Raw genomic sequence first — 23,495 nt, 5'->3', positions numbered from 1 at the left:
TACAAAAAGCACAAGTTAAAGATATCATGGGCAGAAAATTGTGGGTTGTTTTTTTTAAAAACCAGCACCATCAGAATTGGACACTATTGAGGTACTTCTTGGACATACCATCACGATAGGCTATTACAGGTTCAGCACAGCTTTCCACCAATACTTATTACAAAGTGTCCTTGTATATTTGAGAATTATGGGAATTGGGAATTATACTTTATAAAGAAATGTTTGTTTTTCACCTTATAATGACTGTTAAAGAGATATAATCCTAAAACACCACATATCTTTTAAACAAGAAGAAAGAATAACTGAGAAAAATATGCACATCTTGGGCACTGAGAGCATCTGTGGGAAATTCTGGAACAAAGATGTTTAATACAACATATTACAAAGGCTTCTTGATCTAAAGTGCCTAGTGTAAGGTAAAGCTTTAAGAGGTTACTCTGCATTTACCAGAATGAATAGATGATTCACTTCTCTATGCAAAAGAAAATCCATTGCATTGGAAGACAATCTTTTCGTATAGGAATCCGTATATAAGATGTTGCATTAATCCAGAAAGAGTATCTTAAGCCTTTTATTTCTTTATAATGAAGATTAAAGGATGAGGCGGAGGATAACTAAAGTTTTGGGCTTGATGCAGATAGCACTCTTTGATGTGTTCAAATCACAACTTGCTCCCTCCCGCACAGAACTCATTCAGAAGGTAGGCGAATCAATCACTTAGTTCAGGAGACTATTTTTGAATCCACTTTCATGATAAATGGGAATTTAGCAGAATGTGCAAAGCACTAATGTTATTGCCCAAAGAAATGGCCAGCAAAAGGCAGAATTCAAAGCAGTCCAATTTATCAACAGCACAGAACTGCAAAGTATTGTACAATCAGAGCAGAATGTTGTATTTTCACATTCTGGGCCATTGGCAGAAGCCCACTGGCATATGCTGAAAACATTTGCATTTGTGCATATGAGGAATGATGCTGTACCCACTGAAGTCAATGATACAGCTTCCACCGACTTTAATGTGGGGAAAATCAGGTATACAGTTATCATGACTACATAGGCAAGGCAAGTTAGTGCATGATAGTACCAGCTGGGCTCTTAAGTAGGCAACCCACACTTCCTCCACCCGCTCCCAATTTGCACATGAGAATCTTGGCCCTCCATTTTGAAAATGAAGTCTAAATATAGTGACATGATATTTGTTACATTTCAATTTACATTTGTTCAACAAGCCAACCACAAATGGAAAATAAACCTACAAATAACACAGTAGAAGTTTAACAAAATGTTTACTTCTGTAAAAGGAACCACGAACAGGGTCCTCTCTTCCTCTCCAGGCAAGCCCAAGCTGGTAAGCCCTCTTTCTGAATTAAGCAGCACGTGGTTCCACAAGGTATCCTCACCATGTGAGCATGTTTGTCTCCTTCTTAAACAGCAGATAGAATGCAACCATATAACAGCAATTATGAGAAACCCCCTTTCCTATTCCCCAAGTTAGCTTTTTATACCGCCTGCTTTCCTTCCTGGGTTCTCCGGCTGGTTAGCTAACTACCTCATTAACTCATGAGGCTACCAGCAGGCGTAAGTGCTCTCTTCTACCTTAATCACATCCAGTGCCTGGGGTGTTCTAAGTGACCAGGGTGCTGGCTTCCACTGAGCCAAATTTGAAACCATTAACAGTACCCTGTCACAGACACCCTGACATTTATTTTCATATAGGAGTATCGCTCCTCTTAAATGTCAATTCAAAAAAAGAAGAATTATGGCTTCCAAGTGGTCTTTTTTGGACTCTAGAAGTTGGTTACTACCTTGCTGGAATATAAATCAGTTGACAAAACACAGGTTACTGTATACCAGTCTAATTTATTTAGAAGTAGCCTGTGCTTGGAACAGAAGTGCTAGATTGCAAAACCAAAGTAGATCTTAACTTACATATGTACCGTATCACTTTCTGAACCTCAGCAAACCATTATGGAAGCAAATTCTCAGCCAGAACTGATTCTTCCCACCAAAAACAATCTCTCCACTGAGGCACAGTTTGCACAGAAAAAGTTTGCCAGTAATATGTACAGTAGAACCTCGAAGTTATGAACACTGGAGTTACAAACTGACTAGTCAACCCATACCTCATTTGGAACTGGAAGTATGCAATCAGGCAGCAGCAGTGGGGGGAAAAAAGCAAATACAGTACTGTGTTAAATGTAAACTACTAAAAAAATAAAGGGAAAGTTTAAAAAAAAGAGTTAACAAGGTAAGGGAACTGTTTCTATGCTTGTTTAATTTAAATTAATATGGTTAAAAGCAGCATTTTTATTCTGCATAGTAAAGTTTCAAAGTCAAAGTTAATATTCAATTTAATCTTCTGAAAGACCAGTAAAAATGTTTTGGTCAGAGTTACGAACAATCTCCATTCCCGAGGTGTTCATAACTCTGAGGTTCTACTGTATATATGCTGTATAGCTGCAACATATATTGGCGAAAGAAAGTTTTTGCCAGCATATCATATACCAGTTCCTTGAATTAAATACGCTATGCTGGCAAAAGCACTTTTATACCAATATAACTAATACTACACTAGACCTTCTGCTGTGATAAAAATGTAATAAAAATAATATCACAACCCTAACTTACATTACTATACCGGCAAAAGTATTAAGCATAGACCTACACTGACTCTCAGCCAGTAAAAGCATCCATTCCTATAGCCCACTGCCTATTACACAGATTCTCCTGTTCTAAATTCTGAATGTGTTTAGCCATTTGGTTTTGAGAACTGGGCAACGGATTAGCTTTGCTACATACTTATATGTAGCTTTATCTATAGCTGTTTTGCAGTACAACAAGAAACGTACTTGAATTCAGAGATTCCTCCCCATAAACACAAGGGGTCAAGTCCCTGCTGTTAACAGTTTATCCAGCTTGAGAACACTTATTCCCCAGACCCAGTGGTAACCATTAACTGAAGGTGACATTACTGGTTCAAATATCAAACACTTATTTCCAAAACTATTTTAGGACTGGTCTCCACACAAGATGCCCTGATTTAACTGCACTGGTTGCAGACCCCTTGTGCAGGGGCACCATTTGCTACAGGGCGAAGGAGGCAGTTGGTCTCTCTCCTCTCCATCCTCCCCTTCCTCCAGTCTGGACTTTTCATAGGTCTATATCTTCCATTATGTCTTCCATGTTTTGCCCCTCATCCTCCTCTCTCCCGCACTCCACAAAATTTACAAGATAAAACATTTGTGATTATATTGTATTTGGTAACAGAACTTGGCACCTCCCTCTCCCAGGTTTTTTTTTCCTGAAATGATGTCCCTGCCATTGTGTGGACATTCTTAAATGGGTTTAAAAGTGCCTTTTATTGATATAGCTTAAGTTGATTCCTTATTTTAACTGCTTCAACTTTTGTGTGCAGAGAAGGCATTAGGGTTACTTTTTAACACATTAGCCACAGAAATAACTGACATCTGCAAGATTACTTAGGGCAAAGGTTATTAAAATCTCTGGTTGATTTTGAAATTTTCAAGGTAAAAATCAGCAATGCTGTTTCTCAGTATATAAAATAACATCAAACGCAAGGAGATGTAAGGAGACCACAAAGACGGAAAAGAAATCAAATTAAACTAGCAAACTGCATATTACTGCAATCTTGATTTAAAAGAGGAATTCTCATGCAAGGAAGAGAAACAATGTACTTTTTCTGTATTCCCTTCATGTAAGTATCAGTGTTTGAAGCATATGAAATTTCTCCTACAAAACCCAGTTTCTCGTACAGCTGAACTATGCAGTTAGGGCATAGGGTCAAATTCTACTCTCATATTAAAGTTGATGTATAAATATCCAAGGACAGAAGTAGGTCCACAGTCCCCCAATCTGCTACCACTGAAATGATTAGTATGTTACAAATGTTATATTCCTTTTTGTAGCTTACAAACTAGGTCAAGTAGCAGGAGAAAACATATGGTAAAGCCTAAGATCCCCCCATCTGAATGTAAAACTCTTTTCTAAATTGACGCAACAGAAAATAAAGATTAAAAAAAATGAAAGATTGTACTGAAGCATAAATCAGTTTACCATATATATTCTGCAGTTTTTCCTCAGGCAGGGATAGAGTCCTTCTGAGGCAAGACACGGCACTATTAAGAATATTTCACTTTTAAAGCAGTCAAAACAATTTAAGTTATACATTACGAAGGAAAAAAATTCTGCTTTGACACTAAAATTTGTCTTTGTTTGAAAGCAGACTTCAGAGATTATAACGTTGACTTTGAACACTGAATAAGGATATTATAGGAACATATACAGTTTCCAATCTCCTGTAAAAAAACAGTATCAGTTTGGGAACATGACCTCTTGCTTTCTATGGGAGGAAGGTCAGCACATCTATATCATGTTTTGAAGAATCCAAATTAAACCAGACTTTGTTTTGTCCTTGAAAGCAACTGTGCACTTCTCTGTTTCACACTCTTGCGGTTTGATAATGAAGCACTTGTGATTTTGCTCACCCGCTGTTTTGAGGCCCCAGAAATTTCCAGGTGATTTGGTCCTGATTCTACATGAATTTACACAAGTGAAATTAGGAGTAGAACTGTGGAAATAACTGATTTTTCTGTTTACTCTCAGTTCCAAACAATAAAAAAAAAAGAGATTTCATTTTAAATCAACCCAAAAGGGGGCGAGGAGGGTGGAGTGTTCGTGGTTTTTTTGTTTGTTTGTTTGTTTTACTATTCAAAAAGCTGGGGGTGGGGGGATTGTTTTGATGGTAACAAAATATTCTGCTTTCAGGCATTTTAAAACCTTTTTAAAAAACAAAAAGCAAATGAAATTTACAAAACTGTTGTAGTAGTGCCACCCTTTACACTCTATAGCCCAGCAGTTAAAGCACTCACCTAGTCTATGGGTTCAAGTTCCTCCTTGGCCTGGAGTGGAAAAAGGATTTGAACCTAGATCTCTCATATCCCAGGAAAATACCCTAGTCACTGAGCCAGAGGGTATTCTATGGCTGGTCTCACAATCTCTCCTGCTGAAGTTATTCCATTTCAAATAGCTAATTAATATTCATTAGAGCAGAAATTAGTATCCTGGTCCCCTACTTTCCTATACACACCCTCAGGTGAACGCCCATGCTACCAAGCCATAGAGTCATTCTCATTCAGTCTGGCCCAATAAATATTCAAGTACTTCATGAAAGTAGAACAACTTCAGTAGGAAACATTGAGAGTAATTTACTGCAGAATACTCCAAAGCCAAATTTGCTTGAAAATTGACACAGATTCACAAAATGTTTCAGTCAGCTTGCATCTGCATTTTTCAGAAAGAAAAAAATAATCGGACAAGTTTTGCACAGCTCTAATCAGAAGTAATGTCAATAAAATCAATACAGTTACACAAGCATAAAAATAGTGCAAATACAAGGAGATTCAGGCCCCAAAAGATTTTCCATCTTTAGTTGGATTAAAATAAAAAATAAAAACAGAGCCATTATTTTAAGCAGTTATAAAATCTCCAGCACTTAAATATTAAAGAAAGAAAAAAAATTTGTAGGTAGCTGTTGTGTTGGATATGCCATTTTTTGGATTGGTTAAAGGCTGACATTGCCCTGGTTCACCAACACCTTTCCCTGAGATCTTATAAAGAGAGAATGTTACTCACTGACATGGTACTTCTTTTTTTGTGATCTTCCATTATAGTGGAAGTAATTCCATAAATCAAGGCTAATAGAAGAACATGTCAGTGCAAAGTGTTCTAATTCATATTCCACAATGTTCTGGCAAAAACCACAACCATCATTGCTCCAGAAGATAATCAAGGGAAGATTCTAAAACAGAGTGGAGTCAAATTCACAGTTAGTATGAACTGGTGCATCTTCAATGCCTCCACTAGAGATACACGAATTCTGCCCCCTTCAAGCTGTGCAACAACATGGTACATAGTTATTTTCCTTTAGCATTACATTGAAGGTCAGTTTCTTCCCTGGATCAGTCACACTGTGTTGCGTATGGGCCTTCCAGGATTTATCTGCCCCCATACAAGGGTAAATACAAGGGTAAATCTTCAGTGATAACACCCCTTATGTTTGTATTGTTGTTTTGTAAAACAATATTGTTAGTGTCTACCATTTATGTAACTGTCCTTTCACAAATGGAAAGGACAGTTACATAAATGGTTACATCTATTTTTAGCCCTTTAAAGTGGAAATATTTAAAAGCACTACAACTTACACTTACAATAATTAACATTCACTCTGCAATATGCAGAACTAAAGTTGGAATGAAAAGAAGAATATTTGATCAATCATAGCATTGGTACAGAGTCATAAATCAAGGTGATAATAGGGCATGTTTGATCACTGTTGTAATGAATATTTTATGATTACTTTTACAACCATTGAAGAAACCTGATCACAAGTAATGTGTTTCAATTTCAATCAAACCAAAAGGAAATAAGAGATTCTGCACTGAATGGACAGCGATGATAAAAATAAGAGAACAATTTCTTTTATATTCTTTTTGGCATTGTTTAGACAGGTTAGCTGAAAAAAAATGAAAAATTTAGTTTATTATTAGTAATATATGGAGATATACCTATCTCATAGAACTTGAAAGGTCATTGAGTCTGGCCCCCTGCCTTCATAGCAGAACCAAGTACGGATTTTTACCCTCAAACCCTAAATGACCCCCTCAAGGATTGAACTCACATCCCTGAGTTTAACAGGCCAATGTTCAAACCACTGAGCTATCCATCCCCTCAGCAGCAGTAGTGGCAGCAGCATTTGTATTTCTGTAGCACCAAGGAGCCATAGTTATGGACCAGGACCCCACTGTGCTAGGTTCTGTACAAACAGAACAAGAAGAAGGTCCCTACCTCAAAGAGTTTATAATCCAAGTATAAGACAACGGATGGATAACAGACTAAAAAGGGAGTCCAGGGAAACAATGACAATATTGGTCAGCATGATAGGCAGTGGCCTCAGATCACCAGCAGCCTGAACTCTTTCAATTTTTTTGTAGACATCTCCGCAGAGCACAGTTTTGAGGTGGGACCTGAGGACACGTAAGGAGGGAACTTTGCAGATAGATATTTACAGGGAGCTGCTCCCAAGCACGAGAGGCAGCATCGGGAGAAAGGGCAGTGATCGATCTATTGGGGATTGATGTATTGCATCTCATCTAGATGAGAAACATCGATCCCCGAATGCGCACTCTGTTGACTCCGGAACTCCACCAGGGCGAGAGGCAGAAGCAGAGTCGACGGGGGAGTGGCAGCCATCGATCATGCACCACGAGGACGCAAAGTAAGTCAATCTAAGATACGTCGACTTCAGCTACGCTATTCTCGTAGCTGAAGTTGTGTATCTTAGATCGATCAATTCCCCCCCCTCCCAATGTAGACCAGGCCAAAGGGTGCAGGTGCTTGTTTGAAAATTCAGCAAGTGGGCAACAGAGGCTGGCATCATGGGAAGATTGGAGGTGGGAGTCTCTCTCTGGATACTGAATGAGAGATTATAGATAGGGTGGGAAAAGATCACAAAGGGCTTTGAAAGTGAAAACAAGTAACTCGTGTTTGATGCAATAAAGAAGAGGAAGCCAGTGGAAGGTTGCAAAGTGAGGGGTAAGGTAGTCAAAGGGGAAGGCTAGGGAAATGATCTTTGCAGCTTCAGATCTTCTGAACTGATATGAGTGGGGAAAGATTGCAATTTGCTGAGCCTGGGCTGATAGATAGACATCCATAATGATATATCACTGAGACAGGCTGAGATTTCAGTTTGGACAGAAGGACACAGGTCTGGAGTAAACAGGTAGATCTGAGATTTGTCAGCATAGACATGGTGTCACATGGGCTGTTCACCACAGTGACCCTCCTGTTGGCCAACCTAGGGATTAGCTTTGCCAGTTGGTGCATCCTCTTCATTATGGTGCCTTTCCCATTATCCTCTCATCCTGCAGACCTGCCTCGCTCAAAGAACCATAGTGTCCTCTTCATGATTCGGCTCTCAAGCCGGGTCACCATTCGTGTTTCCCACTTCCAGGGTTACCCTCAAAGTCTTTCTATGCAAACAGTCTCAGGCAGTCTTCTTCTGTGGTGCCATGATGATGCCACTTCCCTAGTGGCCAGTAGGGGAACCCAGGCCTGCCCTCTACTCCAGGTTCCAGTCCAGGGGCCCTCAGCTCAGAAATTCTAGGCTTTACTCTCTCAGCCCTCACTGTTCCTTCCTGAAGTGCTTCCTACTCTTCCTGGTTTCCGCCTCCCCAACCCTGGGAGTACCAGCTCCAAACCAACTTCCTCTTCCCAGGGAGGAATAGATGGACTGATTGCTTGTAGCCTTTCCCAGCTGCCTTCTCTGTTCTCAGCTCCTGAGTTTTATAAGCCCAGCCTATTCCCACCCAGCTGAGCCTCCTTTATTCAACTCCCTGCTCCCTGGCTACTCCTCCAGGTACAGCCTGGGCAGTTAATTGGATTACTTGGCCACTTTAACCCTCCTAATCCTGTGTGGGGGGTGAACACTGCATCACAGATGACAGCTGAATTTGTGTTTGTGAATGAAATTACCAAGAAACCAGCTATAGAAGGATATGAGAAAGGGACCAAGGACAGATTTCTGTGGACCCCCACACAGAAAGTTGGAGGAGAAATGAGAAGGATCCTCCAAAGGACATGCTGAAGAAGTGGTTACAGAGATGAAGGGAGAACCATGGAAGCCAACGAGGCACAACATTTCAAGAAAAACACAGTCTATTGTCCGAGAGACAGCTGACATGTCAAGGAGAAGGGAGTACTGATTCTGAGCTTTGGCTAGGAAGAAGTCATAAAAGACTCTGCCAAGCGCAATTTCAGGGGAGTGCAAAGGGCAGAAGCCAAACTGGAGAGGGTTTAGAATGGAACTGGAGGAGGAACTCCAGATAGTGATTGTAGACAGTGTGTTCAAGGATCTTAGGCCTGATCTACACTGGGGGAGGGAGAGGGGAGAATCGCTCTAAGTTACACAACTTCAGCTGCGTGAATAATGTAGCTGAAGTCAACGTACTTAGATCTACTTACCATGGTGTCTTCACTACGGTTAGACAACTGCCAATGCTCCCCCAACTGTCGACTCTGCCTGAGCCTCTCGGCCGGGTGGAGTACAGGAGTCGATGGGAGAGCACTCGGGGATCGATTTATCGCATCTAGACTAGACGCGATAAATTGATCCCCGCTGGATAGATCGCTGCCCGCCAATCCGGCCGGTAGTGAAGACAGACCCCTAGACGTTCAAGGGAAAAGGGAGAAAGGGTAATAGTTAGAGAGACAAGAGGGACAAAGAGTGAATTTGTTTTAAGATGGAAGAGACTAAAGCATGTTTGTATTGTGAAGGGAAAGAGCTAGAGAAGAACGAGAGGTTAAGGAGAAGAGTAAAGGGACAGATGAGATAAGAGTGGGTGTAAGACACATAAGAGTTGGGTTAGAGTCACTCAGGCAAATGGGTGATTAGAGGAGGAAAGCAGCAAAGAAACTTCTGCCTCTGTAACAGGAAAGAAGGAGGAGAAGAAAAAGCAATCTGAGGGGAGGAGGAAGATTTGGATGAAACTTGTGAGAAACTGGGCAGAAAGGGAAGTGGAGGCCAGATCTTAACATCACTATCAACTAGACTGTAGATCTGCAGGGCAGGGAATAGATTTTACTGCATATATATCCGGAGAATTATAAATATAATGGGGCTCCAATCCTGATTAAGGCATCTGGGAGCTACTGTAATTCACGTAACTTCAATCTCTCTCGTAAACGTCTATATTAAAGTCTTTCAGAATAGATAGATAGCCCATGCAAAAAACAGGGGTCTACTCAGTTTACCATATGATATTAGATTTGGTAGTACACATTACCGCCTAATGTGGAATTCTGCTTTATATGAATACTTTAGGACATATTTCCTTCTCACACCAGCAAACGATATTGGGCACAAGTCATGAAGAAATTAGATATCTAAATAACTTTTCATCTTCAATGAGAGTTTAGAGGCTTGACATGTCTGAGTTGTCAGTAGGAAAAAAGGGATTCTTAAATTTCTAGAATTTGCCTCACACTTATGATTTCTAAGTTTCCTGTAGGAACCTTTGAGATGACATCTGATTTCCAGAAAATCAAGGTACACAGAAGTTCATGTATTTATAGAAAAATGAAAGAATGTACAGCAAGTACAGAAAGTCCAACTGAACACAAAAAGAGAGCAAACAAATATTTGAGTTAAATCAAGGACAGGACAGGCAGGACAGAACAGAATTTGAATGAGGAAAAATGATGACATAAGCTTCTTTGTCTGAAATGGCTTCACAGTCAAAAAAGTCAAAAGACACACACACAAAAGCGAACAAGGTGCCAATGTCATCTGTAAGAAAAAAATGTAGCGGACCCAATTCTGAACTCCATTAAACTGCTGTTAATTCAGAGAAACTCCAGTGAAGTGAATGGAGCTACTCTGGACATACAGCAATGTAAATGAGGGCAGACTTCAGCTCAGAATCTTTTTACAGAGACGCGCTGGAATATATGCATAGAATACTATAGTTACAGCTGCAACCAGCATTCCATTTTATGCTCTCTTTTTGATCCTCCTTTGTGCTGGGAAAAATAATCTCTTTTCGGCCTGAAACAAAGGGGTTTTTAATTTAATTTTTTTTAAGTTTGAAGAAAGTTTGCCAAGCCATTTTTCAATTATAAAATACTAAAAATTTAATGGGTTTCTAACTTTTTTGTGGAGATTGAAGATATTTATATTTCATCAGTTGTAACTGACTGACTGCCGGAATGAAGACCCTTTTCATCAACAATAGAAAGATCACTATGATGGAGACAGTAAAAAACTATCAGTTTCACACTTGAATAATGGACCCTGTAAGCAAAGGCATTCATGAGTGTTATAGATTAAGATTCACATGTCTCAAAAAGACAAATGAAAAATTAAGCCAAAGGATAGTCAAAGTAATGACTATTCTAGAGATAGAGGTTTCCTTCCTAACCATGAATATTCCCACTCAAACCTATCCATCACATTTCCATGAGGTCTATGATGTGACAGTCTTCAGAGTCCCAGTGGGACAACCGATTGACCAAACAGTTTAAACCAAATAGGACTGGTTACTAGGCTGTCATTCAGCTGCTGCTTCTGTTGCTAACATGAGCACTAAGGATTTTACAGCACTTACATGAAAATCTGTTATGCCTTTTCTGTTCGCCATTAGCTATTCCTAGCTATGCATAAACCTTCATGAGTGCTTTGGAATGGGATGATAAAGTCTAATATGCATTCCATTATTTTTATTAATTTTTTGGTGAGTCCTGTCTCCATCCACACTATTTTGCACTAACTGGAATAGTCAGGCAAATTGATATGAAGATATACAGTCACAGAAACACTAAAACAACCTGCTATAGCACTTTATCGACCACTGTGTCTGTAGGAGAATTAGTGATATTTGTGGAACAGAACAGTTACTTTTTCTTTATTTCATTATCTCTCATCAGGAAAATAAATCAAAATCCTGACAGTTTTAATTTCTGTCAAATAAGAATCTGCCTCCCCTCCCCAAAAAAATGATTAAAATGTTAGACTGCCATGTACACCTCTACCTCAATGTAACGCTGTCCTTGAGAGCCAAAAAATCTTACCGTGTTATAGGTGAAACTGTGTTATATTGAACTTGCTTTGATCCAGCGGAGTGTGCAGCCCCACCCACCTCTCCCCAGAGCACTGCTTTACTGTGTTATATCGAAATTCATATTATATTGGGTGGCATTATATTGAGGTAATGATGTATAATGCCAAGTAAAACTATAAATTCTTTCTAATTGTAATGTTTATTTTCTGACACACTTAAAACAAACTACTAGAATAAAGGTTCTTTCTACTTATGATGGAAAAATCAACTTAAGTAAACGAAACATGTGGTTATCTGTGTACATTTTTGCTAGGGAGTGAATCAAGCCCATTACATACAGTTTCAGATCCATACTCTATCTGGGGATTATAACTGCACTAATCTCAGAATGGACTCAATGATCTAAATTGTCTTTTCCATCTCTAACTACTATTATATCTATGAATATATACAAGGAGATGACATTTGTTTAAAAATAGACACACCTTTTAGCATTCTGTGCCTGTGGCACTTTCCTACTGTACTTCATTACACTATTTTAAATTTGACTAATTAATAACTGGGCCAGTGACACTGATTCAGTGCAGTTCTTCTATGAAGCATAATCCCTTCAGGAGAAATATGAAGTGTAACATGCAGGAAATTGGCCATGCAACTCCCATTAATGACAGGAAATGAGTATCTAATTCCCCATGCATTTGGCCAGAGTTTTTAAAATTCATAATTACTAACAATAAGGAGCTCTCATTTAACTCTACTGAAGGAAGTGCAGTTACACCAAGTATAAAGTTAACTCTAGGACTACTGTATGTTGATCTGGTGGTGTTTTTTAAATAAATAAATAAATAAAATCAGTGAATGATCCCACCTGGTATCTCCATTATAGAGAGAGAGAGAGAGAGACCTATCTCACAGAACTGGAAGGAACCCTGAAAGGTCATTTAGTCCAGCCCCCTGCCTTCACTAGCAGGACCAAGTACTGATTTTCTCTCAGATCCCTAAGTGGCCCTCAAGGACTGAACTCACAACCCTGGGTTTAGCTCATTCATTATAGTGAATTCAAGAGTTGCAAATAGAATTCAAAATTCACAAATTCTGTCATTGGTTTTGCAGAGAATAAGACAAGTCACAGTCATGATATATTTGCAGTTTTGTCTGAGTGCAGTGGAACTAGATCACATTAGCAAAAGCACTCACATGCTTAAGTGCTTTTCAGGAACCTCACTGTTCTCATTCAGTACCTTTCTTCTTGACAGAAACTGGCTTTATCATAGTCTGTTTTGAATATTCATTTAATACAGGGCAAATAATAGAGTGATTCAATAATAATTAAATTTCAGTATATTAAAAAACAATGGTGTTAAGTAGAGTTGAATCTGCTCAGCTCCTCTTAGGAGGCTACTGGATGGTGTCCCAACTGAAGGGAAATTAGAGGCAATATGACCAAAAAAAGGACAAAATTGGTGAAAAATGAATTATATTTGAAGTCTATTGTTAACATATTCAGTAGGAGAAACTGACTTTTAATAAATAAAATATATTAATACTAATTTATTATACCTGTCCCAGCTGAGGGGACTATTTTGACAGACAATAACTAATGTTTGTAGCGTTGTAGCCACACAGGACCCAGGAACTGAGACAGACAAGGTAGGTGAGGTAATATCTTTTATTGGACCATCTTCTCTTGGTGGAAGTTACAAGTGTCTACTGAAGAAAAGCTCTGTATTGGTCAAAGGCCATTCCACAAACCCAAGTTGGTCCAATAAAAGATATCACCTCATCTACCTTGTCTCTGTCAATAAATAACATGATATATGATCCTTAGCATGGTGTTTCAGAATATACTCTGATGACGAGCTATTCCTGGCATCACATGCTATACACTGTTCATCTTCACCACAGCACTTGAATCATTGACAATCCAAAGGAACATACTATATCACACTGTTTTTCAGTGCTGAGGTTTTTAACATGGAAGACTGTGATAACAAGATCACCTCCATATTGGGTTTATAAAATTTGCCACTTTTCCCCTTATCTAACTGAGTGGAGATATGATAAGCAACTTTCAAAGACAATATGTCTACAGCAATTAACTGCCAGAAAGCAACTGCAAAATAGTTTTCAAAATGGCATATAGGCAAAGGGCTAGAGAGTGATCAGCAATTGATAGAGGAAATCTTGAAAATATTTTGAAGAAGGTATTCCACCATGAGTAATTGAGGGTATTTCAGTGTAGGCTCCTGAGAACCACACCAGATATCAAATCTTTCAGAGATTCTTCCTAACTGTTTCCATCAAATGGTCCTGTTCTACCTGTTCTCTATCACTCACTCAAGTCCACAGTAGTCAGAAGTTACCCTGCTCATTTCTTTTTGTAAGTAATATTTTTGAGAAATCAGATTTGATGGTGTCATTACTGATACTGATTTGTTCTGTGCCTGTTCAACATCTGTTTGTTGCTTTAGCTTGAAACATAAGTTAACAAAATATCAAGCTATCAAGTGCACTTTTTCTGGACTTCAGAAAAAAGTGTCAATCACTATAACGCCTACCTCTTTCCTCTATTGTTATATTTGTATTTCTACCACAGTAAATCAAGTATTTGTAAATATAAACGATATGCATTCAACCTAACCAAAATAAAAAGATCTCTGTCAATAGACTATATTGGGATTACACCTTTGATTTTTCATTTTCATTGAAGGGCACTAGAATTATGAGAGTTTTTGGAATCAGTTTTTCACTGGCTTTTCTGATTGCTGATTTATTTACACCATCGTCAATAACTGTAGTAAGCCATAAGCTAAAATGACTGAGATCTAATATTAATTCAGAATTTTAAAGACTAATATTAAAAGTAATGTTTATGGCACTCATGTTCCACTATCCACTTTAATAATCTAGGCTACTCATAATAAAGATTAGAATGAAGTAAAAAAACTCACATCACAATGCTATGGGAGAAATCTCTGACAATTTAAACATCCCTTTCAAAGGTCAAGAGATGAAGCATTCCAGAGAGCCATGATACAAAAAGCACAATACAACATGCCCCAGGTACTGGAAGTCCCACTCCTCAACATAAGAGAATGAGATAATATCCAAAGGATTAGAAGAAAAACACTTCATAAGCCATTTACATTTCTTAAATATATATAAAAGGAAAAAGAGACTTACCTTTCACAAGCTCGGACAGTCCATGCAGCAATTATCCATAATGAGATACTAAAAACCAACAGTACAGTTCCCGGACATATTGTCATTAAAGTCTTCATAACAAAACGTGTATTGAAGTTTATCTTATTTAGTGCTCCAATGCTTCTAGATGAGGCATCTGTGAAAAGTTTGCTATGCAAAAGCATAACTCTGGCAATAAGATATAGTCTTAAGAACATTGGTATAGATAAAATAATATCCACATCAGCTGTTGTTGTGGATGGAGTATAGGAGAAGGCAAGCCGGGCTGTCCATGTGAATGTATAGTTTCCAGGTATGGGATGTATAGCACACACCAGTATTTCCAAGCAGATGAAGAAAATACGCTCGTAAGTCATGGCTATTCTCCAGTCATCTGCTCCGTTGTCCACCATGAACAACTGAAATAATAAAATATAAGGTCTACTTTAGTAAAGGGTTTACAAACTTCTTTTTTAAAAAAACAAACACACACATATGCAGTAGTTGGTCATTAGCAACATTACAACTGACAGAATTTGAAAACTAAATATGTCAAATACCATTTGCTAAACCACTGTATTATGGAGTCAAAGGTATAACTAAACAACTCAATACATAATTTTACTTAAGCTAGAAAGAACTTTTTATATAAGAGAGAAATTGATGTAAAAGATATTTATATAAAACTGAAGTTTAATCAAATTCTTATATCCTCTAATTGTAATTTTTGATTAAGGCCCTGCATATGCTAAGATTGCTTACATTTTCCACACTGTGAGTAGTCTCATTGAAATTGATGGGCTACTCACAGTATATAAAGTTTAGAATGTTTGAAAGCTTTATCAGGATTGTGACCACATGACAAATTTTAGGCCTCTTTCATGCAAAGCTTACTCATATGCTTAACTGCAGCACATGAGTAGCCTCAATGAGTTCAGCAGCCCTGATCACATGCTCAAAGCTATACATGCTGCATGAGTAAGCCTGTGCAGGATCTGGGGGCGTTCAGCACAATTCAGCACAAAAGGTATCAGATACTTCACTATATTTTATCAACTGTCACCTCCCAAACTTTTCTAAATAAATACCAAACCAAACAAAAAATTCACTCTAGGAGTGGGAAAAAATTGATAATTATGACATTGAGTTAAAATATTTCACATACAATAAACAACCTTATGGCATCTCCTTTCTTTCATGATCCTAACTGGCTAAGTCCTTCCACAGGCAGACCACCCACTGATTTGAATTGGAACTATTCAAGGAAGAACTGCAGAATCAGGTTCTATGAGCAGCTTTGCAAGAGGGAAAATAATCCATGACACTAGCAATGTTTCATCAGTGATAACATCCCACCATGAGGCAGAAAAAGGAATGTCTGGTACTGCAAATATAGTCTGAACCAAGCTGTTCGCTACATGGGCAGTATGTAAAACTCCTTTCCATAACTGAAAGATGAGAATCCTTCCTAACAAAGGTTGTTAGAGTTTTTTAAAAATCAGATTATTAGAAATTTTTAAGCTGATTTTTAAATATCACAATAAATTTCTAAAAGGAAGCTGCAGGAAGACTATGAACACCAAACAATGTACAGTGCCTAGCAAACTCTTCTTCACTGGCAGGGTCCTTGAGCAATCTCACCTCTCTTCACAAATCAAGAGTTCAAATGGTCACCTGAACTTCTGTATTAACTCTTACAGACTGCAAACACACTGTACATCCTCCTAAGAATTCAATCAACTTGCAGTTTAGAAAATGCCGCTGCTCTTTGAGTTAAGACAGTGAGAACTATAAACTAATGCTATTACAATTGTGATGGCCACACAATTTATTTTAAAAGAAGAAATGGAAGACTTACAGTTCATGAACTAATTGGGAACTGAGCAGACCATAAAATTGAAACATTCATAATTCAAACATTCAAAATTACAGCAGGTACAGATCAAAGTTAATGCAATAATGGTTCAACAAGTGTACATAACAAATGCATAGAGTTATTTGCTGTTTCGCCTCTGTCTCACTTTCAACTAACTCTTTAAAAAATGACAACACTGAGCACAGTTCACTTATAGTTCTTAACTGTGAGAAAGGACACTTAAGAAGACAGGGGTACTTATATACACAACCCTTCCAAGGCATGACACATCTGATACTATGGTGCTTTCACCAGAGCATAGGAAGGTCAATATTTCCACATGCTGAGTGCATGACCTCTGCTCATTGCTCAAGTACATAGACAAGTATTTATTAATCAAGGAATAAAAATAGTTCATGTAGCTGGTTGATCACAACAATTAGAGTTCTATTGATCAGTAATCATCTAGTGATCCATCCCCTCTTATCCATTCCCAGCTTCTGGCAAACAAAGGCTAGGGACACCATCCCTGCCAAATAGCCATTGATGGACCTATCCTCCATGAACTTAAGACTTTTTGGAACCCTGTTATAATCTTGGCCTTCACAACATCCTCTGGCAATGAGTTCTACAAGTTGACTGTGCGTTGTGTGAAAAAATATTTCCTTTTGTTTGTTTTAAACCTGTTGCCTATTAATTTCATTTGGTAGCCCCTAATTCCCTAATCTTATCATGGATAAGCCCCTAATGTGTTATGAGAAGGAGTAAATAGCACTTCCTTATTTACTTTCTCCACATCAGTCACCACTTTATAGACCTCTACCATATCCCCCTTTAGTCATCTCTTTTCCAAGCTGAAAAATCCCAGTCTTACTAATATCTCTTCTCATACAGCATTCGTTCCATACTCCTAATCAGTTTTGTTACCCTTATCTGAACCTTTTTGGGAGATCCTTTTGTAGCTCTTTGCAGCCTGCCTGGGACTTAACTATCTTGAGTAGTTTTGTTTCATCTCCAAATTTTGCCACCTCACTGTTTACCTCTTTTTCCAGGTCATTTATGAATATGTTAAACAGAACAGGGCCCAGTACAGACCCTTGAGGGACACTACTATTTACCTCTCTCCATTCTGAAAACTGACCATTTATTCCTACTCTTTGTTTCCTATTTTTAACCAGTTACCAATCCATGAGAGAACCTTCCCTCTGAAGTAAAGTAACCAGTCATGGGATAAGAGTCTTTGGTGAGGGACCTTGTCAAAGGCTTTCAGAAAATCTAAATATACTATATCCTCTGGATCCCTCTTGTCCCCACATGCTTGTTGACCCCTTCAAAGAATTCTAGTAGATTGGTGAGACATGATTTGCCTTTACAAGAACCATGTTGACTATTCCCCAACAAATTATGTTCATCTATGTGTCTGACAATTTTCTTTACTATAGTTTCAAGCAGTTTGCCCAGTACTGAAGTCAGGCTTACCCGCCTGTAATTGCTTGGGTCACCTCTGGAACCCTTTTTAAAAATTGTCAGCACATTAGCTATCCTCCAGCCATTTGGTAGAGAAGTGGATTTAACAGACTAGTTAGTAGACCTGCCATTTCACATTTGAGTTCCCTGAGAACTCTTGGGTGAATATCATCTGGTCCTGGTGACTTATTACGATTTAGTTTATCAATTTCTTCCAAAACCTCCTCTAATAACACCTCAATTTAGGGCAGTTCCTCAGATTTGTCACCTAAAAAAAAAATGGTTCAGGTTTGGCAATCTCCCTCACATCCTCAACCGTGAAGACCAATGCAAAGAATTCATTTAGTTTCTTCACAATGGCCTTACCATTCTTGAGAGCTTCTCTAGCATCCTGATCATCCAGTGGTCCCTCTGGTTGTTTAGCAGGCTTCCTGCTTCTGATGTACTTAAAGAATTTTTTGCTATTACTTTTTGAGTCTTTGGTTAGCTGCACTTCAAATTCTCTTTTGGTAAAAATGAAATCTACCTTATTTTTTAATGCAACTGTTTACTTTTTCATTAATGCTCTTTACCTTCATCATAGATATCATTCTTATCTTTGCTTACTTCAGTACTAGCACCAACTAGCTGTGGTATGCGAAAGACACTGTACAGGCTAAATTCCACATAGGCAACCTGTACTCAGAATATTGCTCAGTAAGTTGCTCAAATACTCTTCCCAAATTATTTCAAAACTTTCTCTACAGACTTTCTCAATAGTAAGCCTTTTATGCTAGATGTGGAAATGAAATTCACTAATAAATACTGGTATGAAGTCAATTTCTAAATTTTCCTTTGCCAAAGTTGAGCCAGTTTGTATTTAGCAAACACAAAGAGCCAAACTTTCCAAAAGTAAAGAGGCTTAAAGACTACAATACATTTTTGCACACTAAATTCTAGTCAGAATCAGGTATTTAGTTCAAGGAATGATCAAATGGGCTATTTCAGAGGCCCAACTATTTGGAGAGTCCAATTGTACAGAAACAACAGGTAAACAATAACCTGCCCATCTGCCAAAGAAAGAGACAATACAAAAGTCCCACATATTGAATTTGAAGAAGATAGACATCACTTAATCTGTCTCTGTAACATACAAACAACTTAAATGTTTAGTTATAAGAGTTTAGTTATTTTAGAACAAGCCAAATAAATGTTAAGCCAATAGTGTTTTAAAACGTAACAAAAAACCACACACCTTATAGAATTGGTTGATAAAGATAAGAAATCTCCTGCTAAAAGTTTATGCCTAGAATTTCCGTGGCTTTCTAAAAACAATACCTTAAGTCTAATGCATATCTCAAAGTGAACTAATAAAAGTAGACATTAAAATTTGATCTTAAAAATTGCTTATGCAAGAAAAATATTATTGAACCACTTAATGTAGGAAATTAAATTTTTAATATCTTTAAAATCTCAGTATGAAATACTTATCATGAGAACACACCTATCTGTATGTCGTAAGTGGAAGAAATCCATTAGTCTTACTCGAACTTTATGTAAGGAGAACTAGTTCCCTCAATAGTGCTTAATGGAATATATGTTATTTTTCCTTTTAATGATTTTACGTTGCTGTTGCTATCAATAAACGTACACCTGAAATTTCAAAGGCCACCTAGATTTTCAAAGGTTTTGCCATTTTTTCACATTTTACTATATTTGAAAAAGAAGAAAAATTCTAATATTTGGCCCCAGATAACAGAAAAATTCTTGTAGTTAATTCTTAAGTGCCTGACCTTGCACTATTAAATTTTATCCTAGTTTTCAATGTACTCTGGATCTTCTTGTATAATAGTCTAGCCCTTCTCTGTATTGGCAATACCTTCTAACTTTTTGTCTCATCCGCAAATTTTATTAGCACTCTCATACTTTTTATGCCAAGGTCATTAATGAAAATGTTAAATACGACTGGTCCCAAGACCAGTCCCTGAGGAACTCCACCAGTAGCCTCCCTCCAGCCTGACAGTTCACCTTTCAGTATGACCAGTTGTAGTCTCCCCTTTTACCAGTTCTTCATCCACCTTTCAATTCTCATATAGAATTTCACCGGAAAATAAAGGAAATTTCTCAAGTTCTCTTGAAAAATGCAGATGAAAGGAAAATAGTAATTTATATTAGAAAGATCAGTACAGCAGGTTTACAGTTAAGAAGCACTTTCTAATTATTAGTTCCATGCAGAAGTCTGTATGCAACCATATTTAAAATCCATATGGCGGCAAAACTCCCACTGATTTTAATGGGAGCTTTGCCTGTGTACTGACCTCAGGATTCCGCTCTACAATAGGATTCTGTTCTCTCCTTATTGCTCAGGCATAACTCAATTTTATAGGGACTCCTAAGTTAAAGACATGGTTAATCAGCACCACACCGACTAACTCAGAGCAGAAATGTGGATTGATTGATCACAGGATGACTATGAGCTGCCAATGTGATGTGGCTGTGAAAAATTCTAATGCAATCCTAGGATGCATCAGGCGAGGTATTTCCAGTAGGGATAGGGAAGTACTAGTATCATTGTACAAGGCACTGGTGAGATCTCATCTGGAATACTGTGTGCAATTCTGGTTTCCCATGTTTAAGAAAAAATTATTCAAACTGGAACAGGGGCAGAATAGGGCTATTAGCATGATCAGAGAAGTGGAAAACCTACCTTCTGAGAGAAACAACAAGGAGTCCGGTGGCAACTTAAAGACTGACAGATTTATTTGGGCATAAGCTTTCATCGGTAAAAAAACCCCACTTCTTCAGATGCATCAGTTGCATCTGAAGAAGTGGGGGGTTTTACCCACCAAAGCTTATGGCCAAATAAATCTGTCAGTTTTTAAGGTGCCACCAGACTCCTCGTTGTTTTTGTGGATACGGATTAACACACCTACCCCTCTGATACTTGGTACCTTATGAGAGGAGACTCAAGGTGCTTTCTGCTCTCTGTAAATACATCAGAGAGATAAATACCAGTGAGGGAGAGGAGCTATTTAAATTAAGCCATTGCTGACACAAGAACAAATGGATATAAACTGGCCATCAACAAGTTTAGGCTTGAAATTAGATGGAGTGAAGTTCTAGAACAGCCTCCCAAGGGGAGCAAAGGGGGCAAAAAACCTAACTGGCTCCAAGACTGAGCTTGATAAATTTAGGAGGGAATAGTAGGATGAGATTGATACAGTGGCATCTGGCACATTTGTCACTGTTTAGTAGTGAATATCCCCAACAGCTGCAGATGGGGCACTACATGCGGAAGGCCTGAGTTACTACAGAGAATTCTTTCCCAGGTCTTTTCCTGGTGGGTCTTGTCAACATGCTCAGGGTTCAACTGACCACCATATTTAGAGTCAGGAAATTTTTTTTCTTCAGGTCAGATTGGCAGAGTTTTTTGCCTCCCTCTACTGCATGGGGCCTGGGTCACTTGCTGGTATGGACTAGAGTAAATGATGGATTCTCTGAAAGTAGACATCTTTAAATCATGATTTGAGGACTTCAGTAACTCAGCCAGAGGTTATGGATCTATTACAAGAGTGGGTGGGGAGGAGGTTCTGTCCTGTGATGTGCAGGAGGTCAGACTAGATTATCACAATGGTCCCATCTTGCCATAAAGTCTTTGAGTCTGAGTCTATATGAAGCATTTCAAACTTGTGGCATGAAAAATTAATCTTACATTATTTATTAGAAAGAAACAAACTTTATAGACAATATTAGACAATAATTCCATGTTCACATAATAAGACGTTAAAATATGCACTTCACAACCCAAATTATTTTATAAGAGAGAAAAATTCAGTATACATATACACAAACATTTCCTCTAAAATTCTTATACTGGAGACTGCCTGAAGTTAAATTATCTAGTGCACAAATAGAAGTTAATCTTGTAAATCCACGGCAGACTCATACTGGATCTTCACAGGATATTGGTGAATATGGAGGGCAATGAAATTAAACTAAGGACACCTTTACTAAGGGCTTCTTTATAATATGTTTTAAGATAAAAGAAGAAATTTTCAGACAATATTGCTATTTGATTCAGTACTCTGAGAACATACAAAAACAGAAATGTAAAGGAAGCACTTACACAATAAGTGGATCAGCTGTAATCCTTAATAATGTGTTAGAGACCCACATTCAACAAAGCATTTCAGCAGCTGCTAACTTGTGAATCCAAATTGCAAGTGACTGAAACTGTTGTTCACTGTTTGACATTCCAACCACTCTATTATTATAAATATATAATTGGAAAAGCTAAGGACACAAGACTGAAAAACACAGCTTTTCTTGGCCGCCGGTCCTCAGAAGCTCTCTGGATCACCCTGGTGTTATAGCTACAGAGGCTATCACATTTTTGGAAATGGTATTTCTGCTTCTGAAGTGACCAGATCAAGCTTGTTCAAAAGGCTGCCTCTGGTTCCAAAAACATCACTAATCTCTGACTAAAAGAAGCATTCAAGAGCCAGCCAGAGTGAAGATATATTACTCTTGCAATCCCCAACTCTATCTCCTCCCCATCACACACAGCTAAGTATAAGTGATTGGAAGGAGAAAACATCCCTTTTCCTTGGTGGTCAGGAGCAGAAACCACACACCTTCACCATAACTTTCCAAAGCTGGGGGTGAAAAAGATCCCATCCTCGGTAGATACATCTTTGTTTTTTTAGTAAATGATTTAGTAAAAATTCTCAAACATATATGATTGGGCCCCACTTCTTTCTGTCTGTAGTTGTTTATGCCCCATACACACAAGTATATATACTGCTACCCAGCTCTGAAGGCAGAGCAGAGAGCAGCGGCTGCTGGCCAGGTGCCTCGCTCTGAAGGAAGTGCTGTGCCAGCAGCAGCACAGAAGTAAGTGTGGCAATGTGAAACGGGATCTTTGTCACCTCTTTTCACAGCAGATTTAGCTCCTCATTGCCACCCTTACTTCTGCGCTACTGCTGCCACCCCATGGCTGACAGCTGGAGCCCCACCAACTCCCAGTGAGGGATTGGTGTGGGGAAGAAGGAGAGCCCGAGCCCAGGTGGCAGGGCTCTGGCTGTCAACCAGGGCTCCAGCTGTCAGTCCTAGGGTGGTGGAGCTCCAGCTATCCACTTTATCCCCACCTCCCAGATGTGCATGGCCTTTCTGCACAAGCCCCAGCCACCTAGGGCTGACAGCCAGAGCTCTTAAAAAAATAATTACACATCTCGCGCCTCCCTTGACACATTTCCACACCTCTTTTAAGAGGCCCACCCCATACTTTGAGAACCACTGATCTGTAGGTCATCCAGAATCTGTTCTTCTCCCTTCTTAAACCTGGAGAGATTGTCGAAATTACTGAGGGCTGCTGGACT

General features: G+C 38.6%; 1 protein-coding gene across 3 annotated transcripts in view; it reads right to left on the bottom strand.

Moving 5' to 3' along the window:
- The window catches only part of KCNN2 (potassium calcium-activated channel subfamily N member 2), a 194,609-nt gene that overhangs the window by 70,803 nt on the left and 100,311 nt on the right, over positions 1-23,495 (bottom strand). For all 3 annotated transcript variants that reach the window (XM_050945747.1, XM_050945749.1, XM_050945748.1), the window contains exon 5: positions 14,817-15,235. In XM_050945747.1, coding sequence (XP_050801704.1) covers positions 14,817-15,235 — 419 coding nt within the window. The remainder of the gene's footprint in view (positions 1-14,816; positions 15,236-23,495) is intronic.

Source organism: Gopherus flavomarginatus, chromosome 3, assembly GCF_025201925.1.
Source record: "Gopherus flavomarginatus isolate rGopFla2 chromosome 3, rGopFla2.mat.asm, whole genome shotgun sequence".
Lineage (NCBI taxonomy): Eukaryota > Metazoa > Chordata > Testudines > Testudinidae > Gopherus > Gopherus flavomarginatus.
This window is presented reverse-complemented; position numbering and strand designations above follow the sequence as displayed.